Raw genomic sequence first — 26,832 nt, 5'->3', positions numbered from 1 at the left:
TACTCACAAACATCCAGTCATGCTTAAAAACCTAAGATGGACTCCTGCTGCAACAAAATTGCTAAGTTTGTGACAAATGCAAAATATTCCTCTCACCACTGCCATTCTTTACAATCCTTGAACTGGCTAGAACCACCACAACATCTTACACACATACAACTGGCTACAGCGTACACAATTATATACAAATATCTTGAATGCCCAGCCCTCAACTCCGTTCTAATACTCTATCAACCAAACAGGTATCTCAGATCTGAAAACCATTCTCTTATCCAAGTAAATAGACCTAAACTCCCTGCAGGTCATTATCTCTACTCTTTCACTGTTGCCAAACTCTGGAATTCTCTTCCACCCACTCGCAGGACCACTAATAGTGCCCCCCCATTCAAAACAACCTTACATCAATATCTCTGTTCAGTGGCTCTGCCCATGCACCATGTCCAAATCCTCAATTACCTGATTCTCCTACTTACCCTTTCTAAAACTATACTCCCCACTTTACACTTCCTGAGTGTCACCCTTGAATCAACAGTGTAGTCACCTACACCTGTTTCATGTATACTGTACAAGCTATTGCTTAATCAGTCTGTCTAAAATTTACTAAAATTATAAATGTGTATGGCTCATCTTTACTCTCTGTTAAATTCTAGACTAGATTAGAATCAAAGTTGATTTTGTAACTTGTAACCATATAGTTTTACAATGTCCCTATCGATTGTCAAGATTAATACTCTTTTTGTAACTGTAGTTCAATTTGTAACTCTTGTTTAACAGTTTACTTCTTTATAATGTTATGGAGCTTTTCTCCTCAGGCCTCCACTGAAAATGGGCTCATTTCAGCCCAGTGGACTTTTCCGGTCAACAAAAGCAAATAAATAAATAAAGGTTTCTGATGACATACCTAAGGCATTAGGTTAGGGTAAAGCATACCTCTCGGATTCTTAACACAGGAAATCTGGACAAAGGCACAAGAATAGGGACAGATTTTAAATATTGTTCCTATAAACGTAGAAAGTTGCTGAAGTAACAGGATTTAGCACAAGCTTGCATTTTCTGAATATATGAAGTCTGAGACTTAAATGTATGTCATTATTTACTTCAGTCCTCAATGATTTGCCAAAAAAAAAAAAAAAAAAAACACATTTTATGTGGAACAGACCAAAACGATGAAGCAAATATCTGGACATTCTGCAAAAATCTAGGCAGTTAAGAGGTATGGGGTAAAGCTGAATGTGAGATGGAACACCAGGAGTACTTTAAGTGAAAAAGTGAAGATTGTTTAGCATTAGATTACTGCTGCAGTAGCCATAGCTATATGGGTTATTTCCTGCCTAAGATATAACGGACAGACTGCTTCCAACACTTAAGGACACCTTTCATGTGCTAATACCAATAACAGCCTGAGCAGGACTGGAGAAAATCATCTGTGTAGGTGCCAAGACCTTCAGAGCTTTCCTGCTGCCTCTTTTGAGCTTTCAAGGGTCAATGGTTGGCTAGCATTTATCCAATTGCTCAGCAGATAAATTCTCTTTGGGGGAAAAAAAACTTTCATCAATTAATTTTATGACTTACACAGTGCTTTTCAAACATGTTTTTTTCTTCTATGAGTTATAGTTTGTTTTGACTGTCACGCCACTTTTCTGTCATTAAAAAATGTGGTTCTTTGTTTCTTTTAGTGTAAACTTGTTTTCCCTAAGGTGTACTCTAATTTTTATTGACAAAAACTTTATAAATTGTTTTTAGAGACGGGAGTGTGTGTGTGGTGCTTGTCACAGTGTTTTTGTGGTAAATACACTACTGTGTTGAAACTTGCCATTTCCTGATTGTTGGAAGTAATCATTAATTGGGTTTCAGGTTTTTCCTCAGCTTTACTATAAAGAAATTTAGTTTCTTTGGCTCTTTTTTTCCTGCAGCCACAAAAAGAACAAACTTTCCCAGACAGCTTCTGCTTCTTCAGCAGGCATCTACTTTGTCCTCCGTCACAGATGGGTAATGCTGCAGTGGCCATTTTTGGTTCCTCAGACCACTCATCAGCTTCCTTGGTTTTCTCTGGTGTAGTCTCTCTTCAGCCACTATGGACCAGGAGTTAAACATGTTTGTGCAGCTTTTGCAGTGTCCTTAGTAGGAACAGAAGAACCAAGGACTAGTAAATGCATCTTTGCATAACCAGACTAAGATGCCTGTTCCCCAGGGTGATGTTCGTGACATGATTTGGTCTGCTTCTCTGGATATTTCTGTTAAAGGCAGAACGTTAAACATTTAATTTCTCATGTCTCTGTTACTTTAGATAAGGATCCTGTACTGAGGTTAGAATCTACTGCTGTACAGAATCTGCCTCCCAGTTCTTGTTTTAGTCTGTCTACCAAAAGTCAGGGTGTCCTTGACCTTTCATCCATAGGTACTTCTTCAGGCATATAATCATTTAGGGTTATTTTCATGCAGTGTTGTTCGTGTTAACATTACATTATTTGCTCGGTTCCTGCCTGCCACTTAAATCTATCTCCTCATTTTGAACATTATTGTGCTTGTAAAGTTCCCACAAATTCCATGGATTTCTATGTAATTTGCTCTTTCTCTGTTCTAAAGATCCAACTTCTAGTTCTTTTCCTTTAGAGTATTCAGTACTTCAATTATATTTAATTTAGATTTTAACTTTCATTTTCTAGTGTTTGGCAGCCAACAGCACTAAACTTAGTAAGGCCTTAGTGTAAATAGGCAATTTAAGTCATATGTCCCAACTGAAAATAATCTTTTCCTTGGTTATAACCATTTGCTCCCTAAACTTGTCTGACAAAGTGCTCTGTTTTTAAAATCTGTCAACTTGTTAAATTCCCCAAAAATATATTCTCAATTATCTCTTTCTTTTTCTCTCCCATCACACCATCCGCATTTATTTTTACTTATTTTATTTAAGTTTGATGACCGGGGAAGTTAACTGCGCCAAGAAGAGCCCATTTTCAGTGGAGGCCCGGGGGTGGGCGGGAGCCCCATTAACAATGACAGTGAATAACAAAACATGCATCACAGAGAGAATATATATGCAGAGAGAAACAATTTAACAAGTATTAAGAGATAACATAATATACAGAGTAGCTGTAGTGTCAGAAGTTATGACATATTAATCTTTGTAGATTAAAGAAGAAAGTTAAACAAAATTTAAAAAGTCTGAAGAGAACAATGTTATATACAGAGTAGCTTTAGTGACAGTGGACATACATTCTATTAATCATTGCAGTGTAATTTTTAAACATCATCAGTTACGAACAATGTAAATCACAGATCTGATGAAAATGTGAGAAAAAAATGCAGTCCAGCAGAATAGGCAGATTGGAGGTGATGTATGTGGTATCAAAGAGGAGAGGAAGACTTGGCTGGGAAAATAAAGATGAGTGAGGAGGGGCTCATATATGGGAAGAGCATGGGCAAATCCATTTAGATGAAAGATAGGAGTGTAGGAGAGATTTGAAGATGGTGTGGTTAGGATTGTTTTGTAGGGAGGAGGGGAGTGAGTTCCATAGCTTGGCTAGGGAGTATGATAGGAGAAGGTAGCCAGGGGGCTTGGAGAGTTTGAAGATATGTAGGAGGTTTTTATTTTCAGATCAGAGTGAGCGGTTAGGAAGATAGGGTGTTAAGGTGTTGGAGAGAGTGGGACAGATGTATAGTTTAAAATTGAGTTTATGGGCTGTGGTGAGTTTAAATAGGTTTAGGTAGGTAGGTAGTTCTAGCCATTGAAGAAACTGGAGGGAGAGTGTGATGGGAAGAATTTTTGGAGTTGCTGGGGAATTTTCTGATTTTGTTGCAACAGGATTCTAATTTGGATTGTAGGCCAAGTTGGAGGTTGGTGAGCAGTGGGGCACCGTTTATGAGAGGGGGGAGAAGACAGGAGGAAGGTAAGATCCGTCTAGTATAGGGTGTGAGGTAGCGATTGTGTCTGTACAGGAGACACAGTTTTTGGTGGGTTTTTTGATGGCTGTTTGAATATGGATGTCAAATTTTAGATGCTCATCAATGGTGACACCAAGCAACTTTGTGTGAGATACTGCTTCAATGGCGGTATTGTTCTGGCTTAATATAGTAAAGGAGGTATTGTTAAAGGAGGAGATTCTAGAGGGAGTAAAGATCATTAGTTTTGCTTTGTGTGCATTTAGGGCCAGGTGGTTGTTGTGCATCCAGGTTTCTGTTAGTGAAAGAGCAGACTGGGATTTTAGAAGTAGATCTGAGGAGGAGTCAGCAGTGCAGATGATTGCATTTGCTGTTTATTTAAGGAAAACATCTCTGAAGACCGCTTTAGATATAAAAATGCCTATGCAAACACTTCCATGCAAAATTTCTAAACCTTACAAACTTATTTTCATACTTAAGAATCATACAGATGCCCTCCAGTTGTTCCTTTGTAAACCATTTTTCCATTCCATGGCTTCTTCCCACATGGTGGGTTTTTGCTTGGAATTAAGCCCAGCCATATATTTGTAGATTCATAGATTGCTACTAGGCTAATGACCCTTTCTAAGCCAAGCCAGGTTTTCCCAAAAGAAAAATTATGTCCTGTATCCAAACAGAACATTGAGAGCCAGGCATTTGTAAGCTGTCGCTGTCCATAAGGGACATGGGTGCCAGGCCTGGTGTAAATTTCCTGTTCCCCTTTCACTGGTCTAGGTTGTGCTTAAACTGGGTAATAGACGAACTCAGCTTCACTTAAATGGGAAGCTTGTTCCAGAGGAGTGGCAGATGCTAGAACACATCTGTTTCTCCAGCATGTTCTGTTTATATCACAAACAAAATGCAGGTCTGTAGACCTTGTATTTCTGGTACTCATTGACTATGTGGGAGATTCATAAATGTGTGGATGCCTTATAAGTCAGGCATAGATCACCGCTCAGCAATCTGTAGGAGACTGAGTAGAGGGAAAGGGCATTAAGGATCTCTGCATAAGGCAGGTTTGTTACACTTTGTATCCTTTTTGTAAAGAACCTCTAAGGTCGCTCTAATTGCTGCATATGTCTGGTCAGGTACATACTGAAGGAAACATTGTACTCCGTGATTGATCTAATAAAGGTGGAGTACAGTGAGATAATGACCTCTTTGTACACAAGTGCCATGCCCTTACAAGTTGTGGAGCATATAAGGATTTCCTCACTACTGTGGCCAAGTGGTGTTTGACGGTAAGACTACTTTCTACGTGCATACCCAGATCCATGATCACTGGGTCGATTCTTAGGAGCATCTTATTTTCATGGTAATTAGCTGAGATGGTTGACTTCCCAAAGGCTACAATTATGCATTCCCTAGCATTGAGTTTAATACCATGGCTTTGGCACCATTTGTTAGTCAGAGATAGGCCTTCTTGTAGAATGCTAGTGTCTGCAGGGAAGTCTGTGATAATCTCCAGCTTGCAATCATCTGCAAACTTAGTCAGCCATAAATCCTGTTTATGGTTAGTTGCACATGTATGAGTTTTAGTGGGTCATACACTTCTACTAGTCTGGATGTGCAGATGGTTTTAATATGGTCTATGTTATTATCAAAAAGCCCAGAGGGGATAAGTGCAGACCATCCTTTTTAAAGCGGAGTGGTATGTCAAACAATATCCTCCCAGTCCATCAAATATTGTACCCCCTTGGACTGACACCAGAAGCTAAGCTAGTTGTTAAAATCATTTTTTGTTGGTAAAGTGGCATCATCCTTGCAGAAGGTAGTATGCTGCTGAATGCTAGGCTCATACCTGCCTGAGGCACATAATCAACGAGCTCAATCATGTCTCGCTTTGTATAGTCGAGAGGTATGCCTCAGGCCATTAACACCCACATGGACTATGAAAGAATCATACTGGTGCCTGTGTGACTTAAAGGATCTTAGCCCTTTCCCTTGAAAGGCAGATAACCTTGAGTTTCTCTTTACTCAGTTTGGTAAGGGGGACATCGGTGTACCTCACTATAGAATCACCAGTGACCAGGAAATTTGGCTGTGCTCTAGTTTGTCTAAAAGGTTTACAGTAGAGGCATTGGTTACAATATTATGTGTAGTTGTGGGTGGTGTTTTAACTGAGTGTTTATATGATGGTCAAGGACCGTTTTTGATTGTGCTCTGTAGGAGGTCTTAGTATTTTAAGAAGGTTACCTGTGAGTGCTTCAGCATAAGTAGTTTTAAGTGTAGGGTCTTTACCCTGTGCAGTAGGTGTGGCGCAAGTGTCACTGACAACCTCTAAAGGATTATTTTTGGTTGTAAGAGAGAGTTTTACCTTAAGCGTAAAAGTGCATTTACACCTGTCACATTATCTATTTTATTAGGTTCATAGATAGATTAGGTTCAAAGATTACTACTAGATTAACTGCCCATATGGGACATTTTAAACCTAGCCAATTACCCAATGTGAGAATCAAACCCTACACCATGCGTCTGTAAGGTAAACACCTTAACCATTATATTAACCCATTAAGAGTAAGTGAGTTGTTATTGTACATGACTCAATTGTTATACTGCCTCAGAATACCTATCTCAACCAGACTGGCCACAGAGTTAGAAAGTGCATATCCATGGCTACTGATCTACTAGGGAGGAGTGAGGGAAATTTAAATATTGAATGGGTCAGTAAGACAAGGAACTTGATGAGCAGTACTCAGCTACGCACAAATTGGTTGCTCTGGTAGTGTAAAAAAATCTGTCTAGACAGTAAGGGTATTTTAAGGGACACTTACACTGTGAGAGATTGGCGTCTACACAGATCGCAAGGGGGGGGGGGTTGCACTGTAAGGTAACTGTGACTATACATATCACTGCTAGGCACTGCTGCGCTGAGAGTAGCAGTGCTCAAGTAAAAAAGTGCAGGTACTCTACACAGAAACAGTCAATTAATGTGGCTGTAACAAATAATGTAAAAAACGTGCAGAAACAGTGAGTGTGGTAATACAAGTCTTAGCTTGCACGTAGGTTTTGATCCAAGCATTATGCAACTACAGCACTTAAATAGCAGAGAAAATAAAAAAAAAAACACAAGCAAGGTTCTGTGGCCCATCAAAAACAGCACACACTTTTTTTCCTTTACACAATCCTGGGCCATAAATAACTCTGCTCCCCTCCGCTCTCACTCAAGTGGAACTAAGGCAGTTCTAACTGAAGAGTGTAAAAAAGGTCAAAAAGTGCAGATATTCAAAACAGAAACAATTAATGCATCTGTGAAAAAAAACAATGAAATAACAATTAAACAAGTACCAAAACACTCGATATGGTAATGCAAGTCTCAGCTTTTGTAGAGTTTAATAGAAAACCAGCAACACTGCTTCTCAAGTAGCATAATCGCCAAATGCCCCAGGCACAGAGATTCAAATTCCAATCACATAAAGACAGCACAGTAAGACTTACAACAGCTATTCCCAGCTCAGAAGGGCATAGGCTTTCTTCTCCTGCCACAAGAGTGTAGACCACAAACCTGCCTATTGTAAAATAACTGGGTTGGAGCCCAAGTGCTTAAATCAGAGCAAAGACACTTAGAATAACAGGCACAATAAGCCGTCACCAGCAATTCCCAGCTCAGAAGAGTGGAGGCTACCCTTTTCTCCCACCCGATTGTAGATCACAGACCTTCAATTGAACACTAAGAATGTGCAGCAAAAGGCTGAATAAAGTAGGAAGAAGCACCAAGACAGTAAAAGCAGATAAATAAAGTGCAATTTTTTATTAAATAGGAATGTAGGAAACAGAAGGTAATTCAAGTTTGATTCTTAAGGAGGGGAGGGCCTTCTCAGTTTATATGTCAGTGCTCAATAGCTTAAGCTAATGAGATGAGACTGGGAAAAATGTTCAAAATCAAATTAATAGTAGGGGTAGGCAACTCAAAAGCCACCAAGTTTAAAAGCACAACAGCAGTAGAGCAAGTGAATGAGTGGGAAGCCAAATGCAGACAGAGATCAGCAAGTCAAGCACTACAGCTAAATGAAGATGCTACTTAATATTTTTAGTTAAATGAGGAGTGGTATTTCTCAGCTCCACCCACTAATTAGCTGGATATTATTCACTGTCTGCAAAAGAATGAATCGATGAAGATTTTTATGTGCAGCTGAAAAGGAAAGAAATACATATTTGTTGGTGCCCCTTATGTGCTGTTTTGTGAAGGACATCTTTTGTTTTTTTTCTTTTTGTCAACAAATGTGGTTTATTGCGGTTACTAGTGTTTCTGTATTTGTTGATGGCATTATTCTATTTTGTTCTTAAATTGAAGATGACAGACATTGTTTTTGAATGACATTAAATTTCTTTTCTCAGATGTGACCCAGGGCAATTATCTGGTTTTGGCAATACATTAGTGAATTTACCCATTCTGCTGTGTGGAAGGCTTTTTTTTTTTTTTTGTGGGGGGGGGAGGGGGGGTTGTCCTTGAAGTTAAGGAAGCATATGAAAGTTTCTACTTCCAGTGTCCTAGATTGCTGATGAATGAGTAATTACTTGTGGGCCCTTCTTTGATGTGATGTGATCACAGATGGTGTTTGCAGTTGTAGTGGTTGCAGAACTGATTTGGGGAGCAGATATAAAGATTCAGATAATTGCATGTTCAAGGCCAGAGCTGTTGTCATTGCTGGTTAGAAACCTGATGATGAGCTGTATTAATCCACTTTGCTGCATGGAGGGATGAAAAGTCATGATTCATAGACAGAGTCAAGTTTATATTGACGTCATCCATTAACCGTGTCTATATGAGCATACAGTGTACAGGCCAGAGATTGTTAGCTTCTTGGACTTGTGTCCTGTTTATTTGCACTAAGAGGATAGCAAACTGTGGTAATAGCTAGTGGACAATTTAGAGCATCTGTTTATGCAAATGCAACCCCTCCTATTTGTTAGCCCAGACAATGCCTGAATATGTTTGTAGTATCAAGAGATATACATGCTCTTTTTTTTTTTTATATATATACATAATGTGGTATCTTGAGGTCTCCTTCAAGATGCACACTAGAAATTTTCACTCAAAAGGGAGGCATTTCCAAGTTTCATTACTTTCATGTTACTGCATATGCCCCATAATTATAATTTTTTTCCTTTGAGAGAACACCCAGACTAATTAAATAATGCCATTAATAAGGAAAACATGTCTTATCCATGTGCCAGTTGATAACTCTTCGAATTGATTGCAAATCAGTAAGAATTCTCAAACTTAAATTATAGAACTTCAGTAGTTCATTAAAGTTCAGTACCTGCCATCTTCACTTTTTTAAACCAGGTGTTTACGGGCCTTCTTTGTTTGCATCTCTATCTTTGCTTCAGGCCATCTTCATGCAGGCCTCGTAACTTTTTTGGCACTCCACCCTACACTTGGATGAGTCTTTTCTCTTTTTTAGGTTGTAATATGCCTGTCTTGGACTTGCTGTTGCCTGGGTATGAAGTTCCCACCTCTATAGCTCTCTTGGACAGGCCCTTGCATGGCTACCAGGCTACTGCCTGTAGACCAGACTCCCAAGACCTTTATCCCTCTCTAATCTCTCCACAGTGAGGGGCAGACATCTCTGTTGATTGCAGCTTCCACTCTTCTTTTTTATCGAAATACTGTCCCACCTATATTTACTTAGACTTTACCTACAGGCTGATTACATGTCAGGTCTCCCAACTCTCTGTGGCTCCATGTAAGGACTGCTTTATTGAATCCAACTCCAATGTTTGATAGTAAATGCATTTTTCTACCCTCTTCACCACCAGAAATATTTGTGTCTCATTTTGCTCTTTTCACAAGCCCTGGTGTCATCTACATATCAGGGCACTGCTGTTAATAGTTCCCTAATTAGGAAAATTGACTAAAAGAAGAAAAGACCATGTGAAGTCTGAGGAAACATTCGAGATTTTAACTTTTTACTATCAAACTAATGTTCCAGTTAGGTAAAAGAGAAAGGCAGTAATAAAATGAGAAGTTTACCTGATCTTTTTTCCCATACATTGAACCCATGACCTAATAACATCATGCCACATTGCATTCTATCAGAAGCATTTTTGCCAGCTTGTGCCATGTGATAGCACAATGCTCTGATGACCCTTTCTCCTGAAATGAGACAGCATGTAATCAGCCACACTTTAACCACCAGTGCCAAGGTCACCAGTTGCAGCTGGATCACCACTGGGCCTGCAACATTTTGTGTAATTTTCTGTTAACATTTAAGAGCGAAGAGTGTTAATTTGTGTTACAAACTGAATTTACCTATGACAGTTATGAGCCACATGAGCATACCCTGCAGGACTTGCATGTCATGTCTGGTTGATAAACCCATTAGAGAACGAGACCTCCCACATATTTGACTGGCTTTGTGTTTGTTGAATTATTGAATGTCCTATTACTCTGGATATCTGATGAGGGTGGCAGTGTGTGAAGCAGCAGCTTCTTTCTCATTTATTGCACCTGTGGCTAGGTTTCTTACTTGTGGTCTGGGCCCTTATTTTCTTTCTGATTAAATGGTTTGTTACATGACTTTGTGATTTGGTTGGTGGCAATGCCCCATTGACTGTGTTATAGTTTATCCCTTGTATTCTGAAGTGCTGATTAGTTTACCTCAGTGCTGTCTCCTCTTCCTACTGCAGTATGGATGCACCATTATGTGGAAGCTTTCTCCCTATGGTGCACACCCCGACTCTCCTGCACCTGTCTTGTCTTGTACATACCTAACACCCTTTGCATTACCCTGTTTGGCACTATCTCAGTTATATCATCACTTGTGTTTTCATCTTAATGGGCCGTATTTATACACCACTTCTTCCAGTCTGAGTTCCAGTTTGGTGCTTTGTGGCTGTTTACCTCCTTTGTAACTAGGCCTTGGAAGATGGTATAATTTTATGCTAAACCGCTTGTATGTAGTTTAGGTTGTGGCATTAGGGTGAATGTTCATAGTCTTCCTCACTCTACTGTGACATTTGGTCATCATTTTCAGACACTTGCAACACTATTAACTTTTGCATCTTGGCATTTCAGTTAGTCATTGTTTCTGCCTCTTTGGTATGATTTTTTTGATTCCTTGTCATTAAGTAAATAGCTTTATTAATTGGCAAGATAAAGCTCCAGTTGTTTAACTGGCTGAAATGTGACACAAGCATGCATTAAGTCTCTTATGGATATTTTACTTTTACTCAATTCTGCCATCAAAGCTGCAGCTTAAAACACAAAATATGTTCTCACTGTGGTAATGTGAATCTAGAGTGTTCTCAAGTGGAAGCTTTACACTGTTGCATGTAGCTATGGAATGTCATGTTATATTTTGATTTAAAGCTTGGAATTATGAAAATTTGCTGATAATGATCCATTGAAGAACAGAAAACAAAGTTTTAATGAAATTAGTCAAACGTAGTTTTTGCAACTGAAGATAAAAGAAAACTGTGGGTACTTTGTGGGAAACACTGATGGAGCTTCTTGTTTAGAACCAGATTTACAACGTGAGTCCATCTCTTGTCTGGTAGATAGTGCTGCATTGCACAGTCATTAAAATCTGCTCTTACAGTAAGCAACTTTTGTTTTATAGTGCAGTTTATTTGTAACTGACAAGGACCAAATCAGTAACACTCATTTCGGCTTTTGTTCTTTCAGTTCGAGACTTGTCTGGTTCGACACTGTCATAACGCCTTTGCCTGTTCTATGGTTCACAAGTCTGGATGGAAAATTGTGTACTCTGGAGATACCATGCCATGCGATGCCCTTATACAAATGGGTAAGTAATCTGACTTAAGTTTTGAGTACCCTGATGAGCTAATAATTGGCCATGTAGTTAGTTTAAGCAGTTCTTGAATAAATAGGTTCCCTGCATTTATTGAAGATAGTAAATCATCTGGATCAGAACGGTAGCTTTTTTATGGTAGATTTTTTTTAAAGACCCTACCCAGTTGTTGCACACCAGAATATCTATTTTCTTATGTTTTGTTCTCCTGTTGTCAGCTGTTATATAAACTCTGCAGAAACTTAAATTACTTAAACATTTGCTCAGCCTGTTGCATTTTGAGCTCTATTAGAGATTCACTTTTATTTAAAAGTGATACCTTTCTCTTTTTGTATGCTGATAATTGTTTCCCCTCCAGTCATTTGCAAAGCATACCATACTTGTGTCTGCTTTATTAGGGCTAGATGTGGTATTCATAAAGGACACAACGGCCTTTGGGTATTCGTAAAGATACAGATCTGGAGATGAAGTCCATGGTATATTACTAAATGAAATATGTCCATCTCGGTTAAAAGAAGTGATGTAACTTGCCACACGATTCATATTCCTTTGTCATGTTTTTTTTTCTATGAATAACAGTTTCTGTAGCATTGGTGGAGCTGAAATTGGCTTTGTTATATCATGCTAATAGTCTTGGTATTTTTTCCCCAAAATTTGCCTACAGTTTTTTGGCCATAGTTTGTTATATTCTAGGCATACTACCCTTTTACAGAGTTCTGCATCAGACTAGGCATCATCACTCAAAAATAAGAGTCCTTAAAATGGTTAAGGTGCTTTCCTTACAGACACAAAGTGCAGGGTTTGATTCTCAAATAAGATAATCGGCTGAGCTTAAAATGGCTCACAAGGGGCAGTTAGCGTAGTACTATAACCTATGAACCTATAAGACTTGGACATCCTTGTAGAAATTATGGAAACTATCAGAGAGAATGTATCTTTTGCTGTGCATTTTCCACCACACAAACACACACACTGTCATCAACACATTCCTTTGAGTTTTATGATGCAGAAGCTGATAAAAGATTTCATTTGTCACCTCTCTGTCTGAAATACCCTATGACAAGTGATTACCATGCTGCTGACCTACTTCCCACACATTTCTTGTGTGTGGACACTGGCTTAGTTGGAAGAAAACACATGGATCAGTGAAGCTGATTGGGAAGTCCCTGTAGTCGGAGCCATGTAGCTCACTGCTTGATGCTGTTTCTTTTTGCGATGTTAGACACATTTTAGCAGGGCTAACAGAATGGCTGTAACACCTCCTGGATGCCATTTCAGATGTGTAACATGGCGGGCACTTTAGGAAATTCATAAAATTGAAAATAGACCAGAATAAATAGAGTTTAATGTCTCACTTCTGATGTCATTTGCATTGTAAAATGGTTGGTATTTGTTTTCTTCAGTCCTGGCATATGTGTGCCCCTCCAAGTAACGATCTCGGGGAAACATGTCTGATCCTTACAGACCTTTTCCTCACTAGTACTTTTGATGCTGTTTACATAGTTTGGATCTTGATCCTAACCTTAGCTTTGCTAAAGTTCACATTTCAGTGCATTAGAAGCTGATGCCTTCCATGTGTTCTTTTGCTTGACAGCTCATGATTCAGGGTCTCCATTAGTCTGCTTGTAAGTACATAGTTGTATTGAAATACGTTTCAACAAAGATCTTTTTTGCATTGTCAGACAACTGAAATGATACTTTCTGCAGAACTGATTACTTTTTTTTGTATAAGACCGTAGTTTGATGTAAATGACACTTGAATTATAGAAGTATGGTCTTTGATTTTGTGTAGCACATAGCCACAAAGTTAGCACTTCTTCAGTAGGTAATTTCCAATCAACCAGACCTTCTTTCAGTATAGCAGGAAGGGCTTTCCGTGTTGATTGTTTTAAAGTTTGAGTAGACATCACGCTGTATTTTGCCTCATTTTATATAACCTTCTTACTGTTTATCTTGAGGTTGCCCTGTCCAGATTCCACAAGATTCCTTTTCTGCATTCACACCTTTGCAGACACTGTATTATTTCTTATTTGTAATGTCAGTAAGTAAGTAATTTTCTTAAATTATTTCCATATGTGTATTTGCTTTAATAGTGATTAATATTTCCACATTTTACACACCTACTTTAAGGTAGATGAGCTAGACTAGTAAGGCCCTTTTTCAGTTGCTGCCTAGTTTGGGCAAAATAAAAATCACTTGAAGTATGCATTACCTTTATTAGGCTAGCTTAACACTTAGTATAGGGATGATAACCAGTAGCTCTCCCATGCTAATACGCAAAACTAAAAAAAAAAAAAAAGTGTCACCACCGTATAATGTCACACATTTAGTAAAAGAATTAAGCACTTTCATTCCTCATTATTCATGGAAGTTCATCAGAATCTGAAGCAAGCATTTATCAGCAAAATAAGATTGTACAGAATCATTTTTCTTTTTTTTTTTTTGGAAGCGTCAGTTTGATATGAGAGAAAATATATAGTGCCTTAGAGCCTAAAGCTGCCAGGAAACATACTTCAGCGTATCAGTCCTTCAGTGATGCCAGTACTGGCAAACAGTGTTAGAAGGTTGTATGGTACTGTCAGAAGGACTACTAGAGAATTTGCTGATCACAACACTCTACAATGTTTAACCAAAACTAACTGCCCCAAGGTGTTGTAGTAGTCAAAATGCATTGGTCTAAAGAGTAGGGTACAGAGGAGGAGAGTTACTCTGTGAGAGGTTTGTAGCAACCATCTTCATCGGCTGTGAGATGATTTATCACGAGAGGATAATGCTGACCATGTAAGAATCTGTAGAATTTGTTCTATAGTGTTTGTAGTCTTTGCTGGTTGTTGATGGAGGCAGAGCTAATGGTTGTGAGTACCTCTTTGAGTAGGGAGCAAACAATTCTAGATTGTTTATTTTGCCTGTTTTGTCATCAGGTTGCACACACTGTAGCAGGTATGCAGCTTAGCATACGTTACCTTGTTTTATTTTGTCTCTGCTACCTGTCGATCATCATGACCAATTGGTCCATATGTTCCCATTCACTGAGGGTGAGGGTCAGACTGTAGGGGCCAAACAGCCATCAGGTGTGGTTCTTGATTTTTATGATTTTGCAGACCTAACCTCACCACATACACTTATATTCAGCTCAGGGGAGTAGACGTGCAGTAGTCTGGCCACAAAGGACATTCTTTCACTTCCATGAGGGATGTTTCCCTTCATGCAGACCCATTCCTCTGTCTCCCCACACAGCATGAGCAGTAGTAATTGCACCTGCCAACTGTGCCACTAATTGAATCGTGGCAGCCTGGTCGGCAGTCAAGGCGTCATTCATCTCTGCCACAAAGCCAGATGGCAGAAGTTTGTTTATGCATGCATATGGTATAAATTGAGTGGTTCTAAACAAACACATTTTCAGTTTCGAACATTTTCTAGAGGACTGCTATCAGCTCTATTGATCCTCAGTTTCATTTGTGCATATTCACATTTCTGGTTACCAAATAAAATTGTTTCAGTCTTTCCAAGGATCATTTAAGACCCAGCTGTTTCAGTAACGTGCAGAGTGGTATCTTGCTTCAATTAATAGAGTAAGCAATAGTGAGATCTGTTAGAGAGTTAGGAGTTATCAGAAGACCATATCATCATGTTGGTAGCAAAATAGCAGTTGATTGATGCCAGTAGAGATGGTGCAAGAGATACTGTTGTAGGAAAAAAAGCAATGCTCCAAACACTGAGCCTTGGGGAGCTCACAGACTCATTCTTTTATACAAAGGGGAGCTTGCTGCTGTTTGGCAGTAACACAGAAATACCTGTAAAGAAGAAATCCCTTGGTAGAGGGAGAGAGTCCATAGACTGGCAGTTCATTAACTAGGATGTTGTAGTTCATTGATACAAAGGACTTCAAGAGAGAAGATACATTTTCATCCCATAAGTTATCCAACATCCTTGGCAAGTCTCTGGCTATTTCTAAGGGGTGTAAGTACAATATTGTGTCCAGTCCTAAAGCCATCAGTTTGAGTCCTTGTTTGTAAAGCTGTTTAATTTTGAGGAATCTTAACTAAATATACAAGGTAGATGCTTAGCTTGTAGGATTCTAGTTTGTCAGACGAGTCAGGACTCTGATTTGGGAAGGGAACGATGTTAGAAATATTCCATAGTGTAGAGATCTCAATTGAAAAAAGTAAGACAATTTATTTTAGTGGGATGGCAACAAAGGTGTTCCAAGCCTTCAGACACTTGCTGTAGCTGGAATTTCCAAAGCTATAGGTTTACTTTTCTCAATAGTATTTCCTCAGAAATTAGAGTTGGTAGAAAAGTCAGAGAATGTCAACAGTAGGTTCAGCTGCACAACAAAGGTGCGGGTACCAAAATGAGCTTCAGATACTGAGGAAATGTTTTCCTAGTTATGGATTTATTAACTGAGGGGAGCTGTTTATCTTGAGACAGTAGTTCTGAGCTTTGATTCTTCTTTTCGGACTGTTTTATCTCTCCATAAACCTTTGGGTTGCCAAATAGGGAAAGTTTCATGAATAGATTGATGGTACTTGGCTCTGAAGTGAGCCTCAAGTACTGAATAAATGTTTCTAATAAGTGCGGTCAATGACTGGGGAGTCATTTATCTCGACATAAAATGTAGATCTTTTTGTCAGACTGTTTGTTTATCACTCCTTCAAACACCTTTGCTAACCAACTGGTACTGAAACGAATTTTGAAATAATATCATGAGAGAACATATCTGAGTGAGTTTGGATCTTTCTTTTTTAAAGTTTTTATTGCTCTAGAAACTTTGATTTATTAGACAATGACAGTTGTTTCAGGAACTGTGCTTTAACTGTTTTTGCGAGATGTCCTTCCTTAGTTACTGTTGCATTATTCCTTATTAATAGTGGTATCCTGTTCAGGTAGCCATACTTCCAGCCAACATACCAAAGTTTGGCCATTTCCATGTGCCATACATCAAATGTATGTTCTACGTCTGAAGCATAATGTACTTAAGAGACATATGAACACCAAACCTTCATAACTTCTTTGACTCCAGTCTGAACACCGCATTTTGAATTTGGTCTGAAGGTCATGTGTCTGGGAAGGAGGGTCCTTGGAGACCTAGCTTAGATATTTCCTTTCTCAAAACTTTTCTGAAAGTTCCCTCATTTAAAATGTTAACTCTTCATATCTTGTTTCCAATGCTTCTGCCTCAAACCTTTCTGGTGTCTGTAGATTTGAAGGATGCTTATTGACATATTCACAGTCATCCCCATTTCAGGAAGTTTTTATGGTTCTCTGTATCTTCCTCTCATCATTTATCTGCTTTGCCATTTGCTCTTACTACAGCCCTGAGGATATTTACCAAATGTCTAGCCCCAGTCATAATCTTTTACAGACGTAATAGCATTCAGCTTTTTCCTTATCTGGAAGACAGTCTCTTTCTAGCTCCTTTTCAGTAGGCTGTTCTGCAGGACCTATAATTAACAATGTTTTTTTCTTCACAGTCTGGGCTTCACTCTAAATCTAAAGAAGTCTATTCTGATGCCTTCTCAGGACCAGGTGTTCTTGGGGTACAAGATTCAAACTCTTACTTTGACAGCTTTTCTTCCTCCTCCCAAGGTCCTCTCTTTGACAGTTTTTTTTCCGGGTCCTTCTTCCTTTGCAAGAAACCACAGCAAGAGAATTTATAAGAGCTCTGGAGTTCATGGCATTAATTTATCCTCATGGTTTTATTTGCTATACTTCAAAGGAGGAAGTTCCAGTTGTATTTGAAGATAATTTGATTCCAGCATTGTCATCCCTTGGACTTCCAAAATCCTCTCTTGCCTAAGGAAGAAATTTCTTTGGTGGAGCAACCAGATATCTCTAAAGCCTGATTTTCCTTTTCTGGTACCTCCCCTCACTCAGGAGCTATTAACAGATGCTTCTCACCGAGCCTGGAGAAGGGAGACTTCTTCCAACAGCATCAATGTTCAGGGTGTCTGCTTTCCTCAGGAGGTGACAGAGCATATCATTACCATGGAAATGAAAACTCTGATCCTGGCTCTTCAGGTCTTGCATTACCTCTGGTCTTCAGATCCACTCAGGGTCTTTACAGAAAACAGAGCTGTAATATGTTACATAAACAAAGGGGAACATGGTCTTAGCACATTTGAAGAATAGTCCTCATAGCTTGGGACATTGCCATACATCTTTAGTTGATTTTTCAGGCAATATGTATTCCTTCACAACACAACTTAGTGTCAAATAATCTGAGCAGGTCCAGGACAGATTCTCATGAATGGATATTACACAGAGCCATTTCCTGGACATTGTTCCTTGGTGGGGTACTCCTCAAGTGGCTCTTTTTGCCTCCCGTCAGAGTGGGCAACTTTCCCAGTTTTGTTCAGTGTGCCAAGTCCTCTGGCTTGGAAATTGGATGCCATGTCATTTTCTTGGAAAGAGATGTTTCCATATGCATTTGTCCCCTTCACCCTCTTTTGGCAAAGCTCCTACACAAGATGATGTTGGACTGGTGCAAAATCTGGTTTGTGACTCCCTTTTGGCCCATATAGCATTGGATTCCCCTTTTCTGTCTCATGACGAGGGGCAGTCAACACAAATTACCTCACAGGAAGGATCCACTCATACAGAACAAGGGTTCTCTAATTCTCCCTCATCTTCTAACCCTATGATTTTTGCTTTGGGTGACAGGGTTTTGATCCCTTTTCAGCACCTTTTTTTCTGAAGATGTACTTCAGGTTTTACAGTAGGCAAGAAAATCCACTACTAGAAAATCTCATGTAGCTGAGTGGAACAGGTTTTCTTCTAGGTGCCATAACACTGAAAAGGACCCTGTTTTGGTTGGTATTCCTACTGTAACAGAAAAATAAAATAAAATCTTGTTCTACATGCGGTGGTGGTGCTGCGGTAGCGTTGTCGCCTCACAGTAAGACGTCCTGTTTGATTCTCAGCTAAAGCGTCTTCTGTGTGGAGACATGTGTGAATGGGCGTACCTTCGTTGAAGGTTGTGCGTCTGGCCTGGCAAGCTGATACGTAAAAATCTACTGCCAATCTTTAGCCTACCGGAGTTCCGCTGTGGTGAACCCTAACCGGGAAAAGCCGAAAGATACAACAACTAGAGAAAGGTCCCAGTCACATCACATGTGGTAAAATGCAATTTCATTCTTCAGAGCAAGCACTTTTGTCGCCACCAAAACTTCATCAGAGTCTTTAGGACCTTTCTCTAGAGTAGAATGAGATTTGTCTGTTATTTAAGTGTTTATTTCTCAGGCTGGTGTCCTGTACATTTTTTTATTTTGGTATTCCTACAGTTCTTTCCTTTTTGTGTGAGTTGCTCAATTCTGTTCTGGCATACATACATACATACAAATATTTCAAGCATGGACATTAATGCCGTTCTAGCTTGCCAATATACCAAAAATACTTGTTCCCATAATAAGTATCCAGGCTGTTCTTAAAAATATCTAAACTAGTACTTACTTTAATGTAATTTGGTAGTCTCTTCCATGCATCAGCTACTCTGTCAGAGAACCAATTAGTACACTTCTCGTTCCAATAGAATCTCCTACATAGGTTGTCTGATGATTCTCTAGTACTTTTTGTTAACCCCAAACATTCCCAGAGATAGTTGTCACTAAATGCCCTTATATATACCTGAATAAGATCTCCTCCTAGATGTCTGTAAGAGACACTATAACAAGTTCATATATTTTAGTCTTTCATAATAACCTAGATTTTTACATCCATGGATACCCTTGGTATATTTCCGTTGTACTCTTTCCAGTTTAGTCATGCTTAATTTCTTATAAGGTTTCCATATTGTTATTCCATACTCAAGTTTGGGTCTAATGCAACTATCAAACAATGACTTCATTATTTTTGATTTCCTAGACTTAATAAATCTTTTTATGCAACGTATGATTCTATAACTGTCATTAACCAGTTGGTTGATATGATTATTAAAACTCATAGCTGAATCTATATACCCAGGTCCTTAAATGAGTCTACAGTTTCAATCACTGTGTGCTGTATTAAATATTCACCTTTCAATTTATGCCTACCAAATCTCATAGGCTTAGTTTTTGATGTATTTATCAGCATATTATTCTCCTGTGCCCAAATGGTCAATTTAGTCAAGTTATTTTGCAGACAGGCCTTATCTGTAACGCATGTAATCAGTTTACCCAATTTCAGGTCATCTGCATATAGACTGTAGAACACCTCAGATGAAAAAGTTAGGTCTGAAAGATGCAATCTAAACAAGTGAGGGCCTAGGACAGAGCCCTGTGGGACACCCTGACTGTAACCAAGGATTTTGCCTGTCCAGTTGCTGTATGATGCTTACCATGTCCTATTTGTAAGCCATGCAGCTGTCCATCTTATCAAGAGTACATCAGTACCCAGTTGTACAAATTTATTGATCAGTGTTGTGTATGACCCTGTCAAATGTTGAAGTTAAATCTATATAAATTACATCACAGAACAGTTTTTCATTCACAGCTGTTATTATATTGTTATAGAACATCATGTTACAGGTGGTAATGCATCTGTTTTCAACATATGCATGCTGTTATATGGTTTCAAGTCCCAACATATCCAGTTCTGACAATAACTTATCCAATATTACCTTTTCCATTATTTTTCCACAACATGAAAGTAGACTTAAGGGTCTGTATGACACTGGGTCTGTCCTACTCCCCTTTCCCTTAAAAACAGGTTTAATAAGTGCATGTATCCAATCATGAGGAATCTCCTTATATTTATATGACCTAGTGAATAGTAGATATAATCATACTCTAAGTTCTTGCTGAAGTGTTCTCAGGTCATTGTTACTAATTCTGTCTCCTCCCTTTGCTTTGTTTGAATCCAGTTTGCACAGTTATTTTTCAATATAATCTAATTTGATTCCAGTATCTGGGGTTATGTGGATGTCACTAAGACAATTTACCACCCCTTTTGTGGAGACAAACTGTTTTGCATAAGATTGTGTAAATATATCTGTAATCTGTTGTGTGAGAATACATTTTAGAATCTGCACACAGTTTATCAGTTTGGGTGTCTGTATGCCTTCCACATCTTGTGCATCTATAAAAAAATTTCCTATTATGCTCAATATCTTTATATAAAATTTTCTTCAAATTTTTCTTGATTTTGTCTCACACTATACTTAATCTGTTTGGTCCGGCCTGTTTGTTTCAGTTTTCAAAGTTGTAGTTTGACCTCTCTTCCATTTCTTATATTTTTTGTCTCTCACCTTAATCGGATATCTTGTTCTTATGTAAATATGTCCACCTGATGTATGCCTAGATCCTGACGTTAAACATTTTTTGACTTTTTGCACTCAAACAATTTCTCTTTCAAAACTTTCCACATTCTTTCTGCAGTTTTTCCACTGAACGCCTCACTCCACTTAGTTTTACAATATGACTGTTTTGCTTCCATATAATCTGTAATTAACTTTATGTGCATTGGCTCAGATTTCAGTTTGGCAGAATTATCTAGCAACAAATTAACCTTTATAACCCCATGATCACTGCATATCAATGGTGGTAAAACTTAATACTCTTCTGTTAAAGCTCATTTGGCAGGCATTTATGCATTTCTGCCCATGGATCAACCATTGTCTTCTAGATTTGAGGTAAAACAGGTTTTAAAAGGTGTTCTTCGTATTATTAGGCCTCCACCAAAACAGATTCCTCCTCCTTGGGTCCTGAACTATGTTCCTGAGAAGCTGGCCCAGCCACCTTTTATTCCAGCAGCCACTTCCACTTTGAAATTGTGTACCTGGAAAACTGCCTTGGTGGTGGTTCTGACTTTTGCCAAAAGAGTTACTGAACTTCAATCTCTTATGGTCATTCCTCCTGTTCACAGAGAGATGGTGTCTCAGAACCAATCCTACAATTATGCTTAAGGCTGTCAGTGATGTCTTTAAGTCAGATGATCCATCTTCCCTCCTTTTTCCTTCTCCACAAAATAAAAGTGAGAGGATTATCCATTCTTTGCATTTGCAAAGACAGCACAGATACTAACTAGGTAAGACAAAGGGTATTAGACAATCTTGGCAACTTTTTGTTAGTTTTCACTACAAGAAATTGGATTTGGCAGTCTCTGAGCAAACTATTTCTTCTTGGATTTGTAGATCCATGTCCTTATGTTACTTTTTTCATAGGAAACAGCATCCTACTTTTGTTTGAGCCCATTCTACTATGGCAGCTGCCTCTTCTGAAGCTTTGTTAAAGGTCTTGATGCTAGATCCATTCTTGAAGATGCTACTTGGTGTTCTTTACATATTTTTACTAAGCACAATAAGTTGAATGAGTTCTCAAGGGCCAAAACAGGTTTTGCTAGATCAACCCCCATGTTTTTTGGGGGGATGCACAGTTCCCTATTACTCCTCCCATTCTTTGCAGTAGTTTTAGTACTCTCCCTGTAGTAAGGAACATTGCAACAGTGAGTAAGGAAGGATGTAGTACATTTGTGTAAGCACTTTCTGTAACAGTAGATGTCCTACTTATCACTATTGCAGAATTCTGTCCCTCTGTCCTGCCCCCTGTTGTTTTTTCTCTTTTTTACTCTGTTCAAAGGGTCTCCTTTTTGTGTTTCTTAATGTACATGTACTATACCCTTTTATACCTTGTCTACTGCTTGTGTTCTTTCGTGACAATTCAGTTCTGAGGATTCTGCATTACTGTATAACTGCATTGTTTAGCCTGATTTAAACCCACCCCCCAAAAAAAATTCTATCTTGTTTGCTAATTTCCCGCCTTTTCTAACTAGAGTAGTCCAGTTTATTTTTTATTTATTTTTATTTATTTTACATTTGTTTACTGGGAAAGTCCGACTGGAATGAGGTCCATTTACAGTGGAGGCCCGGGGAGAAAAGCTCCACAACAACACAATTACAGCAAAAACAATTCTGTACAGATGTATATATACAATCAAAGAGATATATTATACAATAGTTTGTTCTAAGCAAGCTTAGCTTATACATAGTAGACCCTGGATGTCAGTATTGGTAGAACAAAACACACATTGAGTGATTCAATCAAAAACTGATGCCATTAAGGAGACATCTCACAAGATAAAATAATATGTAAGATAGTAGGCCCTGTATGGGGGTATTTGAGTACCGTATATTAGAGACGGTAAGTAGTGAAGAGAGGAGGGTAGCAAGATTTGGAGGAGAGCAGGAAAGTATTTATGTGATACAAGGACAGAGCCATGACTGCAAGAGGTGTGACTTGTTACTTTTTGAAAAGTGAGATAGATGGTGCTGAGGAGATATCTTGGGGGAGGTTATTCCATTCCCTAGCGATGGTGTGAGAGAAAAGAACTTTTCCCTGCAGTATTGTTGGCTTTGGATATGTAGAGCAGGGTTTTGTTGGATGAGCATAGAGGACGAATTCCAGGCTTTGCTGGTTTCAAGACTTCAGTTTCAGTGTTCAGATCTATCCAGATCTTGCTGTGGTAGAGGAAGTTCCTACTGCTTACCAGTGTGAGCATTGTACTGCATATCTAACACTAGAGGAGTGGTTTCCAGCTCTGAAATTGCAATTTTATTGGCCATTTTGGGCTGATGTCTATTCCTTTCAACTTTCTGATATAAATACCCGCGTTTGCTCACTGCAGGGCTAAGGTTAAACTAATCCCGGTGCCAGAAAGTCTGCTCTTCGAATTTTTCCTTAGAACTAGCTAGTTTATCAGCAGCAGTAGCACTAAAATCTGTATACTTGTGACCATACCTCCCAAACGTCCCGAATTACTCTGTTTTTACCGAGTTTTGGGGTCCAAATAATGGGGTGTCATGATTCCCGAGTGGCACCCCTTCATTTCCGATTTTTTTTCTTTTTTTGAATTATGTTTTTCCCTTTTGAGCTGACGTCATCTCTTGCGTGATGGCGTCATCACTTGTGCTATGACGTCAGCTCCATCAGGGCTATCAGCCTGTTGGAACTGAGCTCAAGGGCTCACATTTCCGGCTAGTAAGGGTTACTGTTCAAATTATCTGCGAGCAGGAATTTTGGTTGTGGCTCGGCTTCTGCGAGCATGAAGTTGGGAACTTGTCCATTATCTTCTGGCTGAATGATCCAACCGGGGAGGGTTTGCAAGTGGCAAGAAGTGGACCTGGGTACTGCTCTGTCTGATAAAGTAAGTGGAAAACATCAAACATGTTTTATTTTGGCTGTGAGTGGGCAGTTAAGTGAATCTTATTTTGGGCATTCTGTTTCTTCACCCATTCCATGTCAAAGAGCGTTTGCATTGTAGTATAGCTGGTGCTTACAGCGCTGCCAGCCAGAGCTACTTCTGTAGCTCTTGCTTTCTGCAACAAAATTCATGCATAATGGTGTGACAGCGGTTAGCTCCATTCCAGATGGCCCCATTTTTGCATTTAAATGTATAAAGCTGTGTAGTTTTCTTTGTAAGCTGACACTCACTGGGTGTGTATCTATTTGTCATTAATGGCCCTGCTCATTCTTTTCTCATAGTGGTATGATGTCCTTCAAGGATGCATCTGCAGTCATAACATATGGGTTGTCCTGCCTCAGGCAGCCCTTCGGTCGGCCGGATTCCAAAGTCTGGGTCTGGCCTCGGCTGATGTCGCACTTTCCCCGACGTCAGAGCGTCTGGGGTATAAAAGCATCAGCCGACGCCATTTTCCTCAGTCTTTCTTGCCGCGCGGTGCCCGAAGCAGAAGCTGTTCGCAAGTGCCGGTCGGTCAGATCCAGTGATTTCAGCTACCGAAGACTTCGAAAAAAGCTAAGTACCCCGTTGGGGACTCTTTCTTGCCTCAGCCGATGTCAGACAAAGTAAATAATTGTTTAACTTGTGGGAAACAAGTACCTCATAAGGATTTCTATTCTTACTGCCTTTCTTGCTTAGGCCCAGACCACGACGTATCGGCCTGTTTAGCCTGTGCCTCCTTCAACCGACGAACTTTTAGACGTCGGTCGGAGTTTGCAGAGGAATTTTTTGGAGCCGCTTTTGCTTATAAAATGCCATCGGAGACTCCGACTTCGCATATGGTCAAAAAACGCAAGGAAAAGGACCGACACTCACGGCCCGCAGTTTCGGCAGAAACCACGGCTAGGCCTACCGCGAGTGTCTTGGTTTCGGCCGAAACCGAGTCCTCGGCGATTCCTTCTTCCGAGACCATACTTCCGACCACCGAGGCCCCGGCTGAGTCGGCTTCAGAACTACCTACCGAAGCTAGTGTTCAGGAATTGTCCGACACCATACCTTTGGACATTTCTACCCCTGCACGTGGGGCAGCTAGGCCCCCTGCTTCCATGTCCATTAAGGCCTTTTCAAGGGCTAAAGCTGCCAAACTTTCAAAAGCTTTGCCTACCAAATCTACCTCCCAGAGGCCTTCCTCTAGTTCACAGATCCTCAGCCTTGCTGAGGACCTTATTTCCTTAATTAGGGGTTCACAACCTCACCCAGACAGGGCCTCTCAACCTCCTCCAGACAAAAGGCCCAGGACTGACCCCTCTGATCCACACTCCTCAGATGATTCCACGGATGGATCTGAGTTGTCAGACCACCAGGAAGGGGCTTACTCGCCTTATGAGGATTCAGATAAAGAGGAATCTATCCCTTCGGCCTCCCCTCCTGAAGAGTTTTCCTTTGGTGAGACTCTACACTCCATGAGAGAACATTTTCAATGGCAAGGTCAGGATTTCTCTGATTCTAGAAAAATATTAAGGACCTTTTTGCATTTGCCTCAGCGTAGGCCCTTAGCTATACCTCCTGTTCTGAATGTAATTGATGATGTGTACAATGATGTCAGTACAGCCCCTGACACTCTCCCTCCGGCCCCTGCCAAACCTGACAGATACTACAGGGTCCCGGATTCTCATTTCCATTTGTATAAAGCCCATTCTGCAGACCCAGAAACTATTTCTCAGGGCCCTAAAGGGGTTGTGGCCGCTACTGCCAAAAATCCTCCACCCTCTGACAGAGAGTCTAGAGCTTTAGAAAGATGGGGAAAGAAGCTGTATACTTCTGCAACTCTTTCTGTCAGGGCATTAAACTGTCAATTTCATATGATACAGTACCAGGAGTATTTGTTAGATGAACTGAATAAGAAACTTTCTTCTCCTGAACCCCTAGACCGTAAATCCCTTCAGGATTTGGTACACAACTCACAACAGGTTAGTAATCATTTCTTAAAATGTGGCTATGATGCACTGGAGGCTTCATTTAGATCAGCTATGACTGGGGCAGTTATTCGTAGGCATGCCTGGCTGAAGGAGCAATCTTTGCCAGACCATGTCAAAGCTAAACTCCTGGATGCTCCGGTGGAGAAACAAAATTTATTTGGCTCCTCTGCTCAGGAGATCTTAAAAAGGTTGAAGAAAAGGCAAAATCTGTGCAAACAGTTAAAGATTTCCTGCAAGTTCAACCACCGAGATTCAGCAGAAACTGGCCTACTAAGAATTGGTCCTTTCCAGACTCGGACAGAGCCCAGAGAGGCAGGAACAGGCCCTAGAGGCAGAGGTCAATCAAGGGCTCCTACAGAGGCCGTCAGTGGCAGCCTGCCAACCAGAGGAGTAGTGCAACAGCAACAACAACAACTACTACACCAGGACAGGGTCAATGACTTAACTCTGATTCCGCCTACCAGGGATCAACTAGAAACACCCTTGGGCGGAAAGCTGGCTTTATTCTCAAAAAACTGGCATTATATCACAAAGGATACATGGACACTGCAAATAATAGACAAAGGATACAGGTTCCACTTTCACACTTTGCCAAAAGAGGCGGAATGCCAAACCTTCCACCAAATCAGAGGGCAGAGGCTTTAAAACAAATCAGCAATTTACTTCAGATGAAAGCTATAGAAAAGGTACCATGTTCAGAACAAGGCCAAGGATTTTACTCCAGACTATTCCTTGTACCAAGAAAGGAAAATCAATGGAGGCCTATTCTCGACCTGTCCGCACTGAACACATATCTCATTGTGCCAAAATTCAAAATGCTGACCCTACAGCAACTTCTTCCCATGTTGGGCAAGGAGTCTTGGCTGGTGACTCTAGATCTCAAGGAGGCATACCTGCACGTCCCTATTCGACCAAACTGCAGAAGACACCTCAGATTTCTTGCAGGATCAGAGCATTATCAATTCTCAGCATTGCCCTTTGGCTTATCTACTGCGCCCAGAGTATTCACGAAATGCCTGGCA

At 39.9% G+C, this 26,832-nt stretch overlaps 1 protein-coding gene across 2 annotated transcripts in view; it reads left to right on the top strand.

Moving 5' to 3' along the window:
- ELAC2 (elaC ribonuclease Z 2) overlaps positions 1 to 26,832 on the top strand; it is a 2,146,582-nt gene that overhangs the window by 1,670,584 nt on the left and 449,166 nt on the right. For both annotated transcript variants that reach the window (XM_044068145.1, XM_044068146.1), the window contains exon 21: positions 11,552 to 11,672. In XM_044068145.1, coding sequence (XP_043924080.1) covers positions 11,552 to 11,672 — 121 coding nt within the window. The remainder of the gene's footprint in view (positions 1 to 11,551; positions 11,673 to 26,832) is intronic.

Source organism: Protopterus annectens, chromosome 4.part0 (assembly GCF_019279795.1).
Source record: "Protopterus annectens isolate FY-2018-M chromosome 4.part0, PAN1.0, whole genome shotgun sequence".
NCBI lineage: Eukaryota > Metazoa > Chordata > Ceratodontiformes > Protopteridae > Protopterus > Protopterus annectens.
The sequence above is the reverse complement of the archived record's forward strand: the minus strand, read 5'-3'. Positions and strand labels throughout refer to the sequence as shown.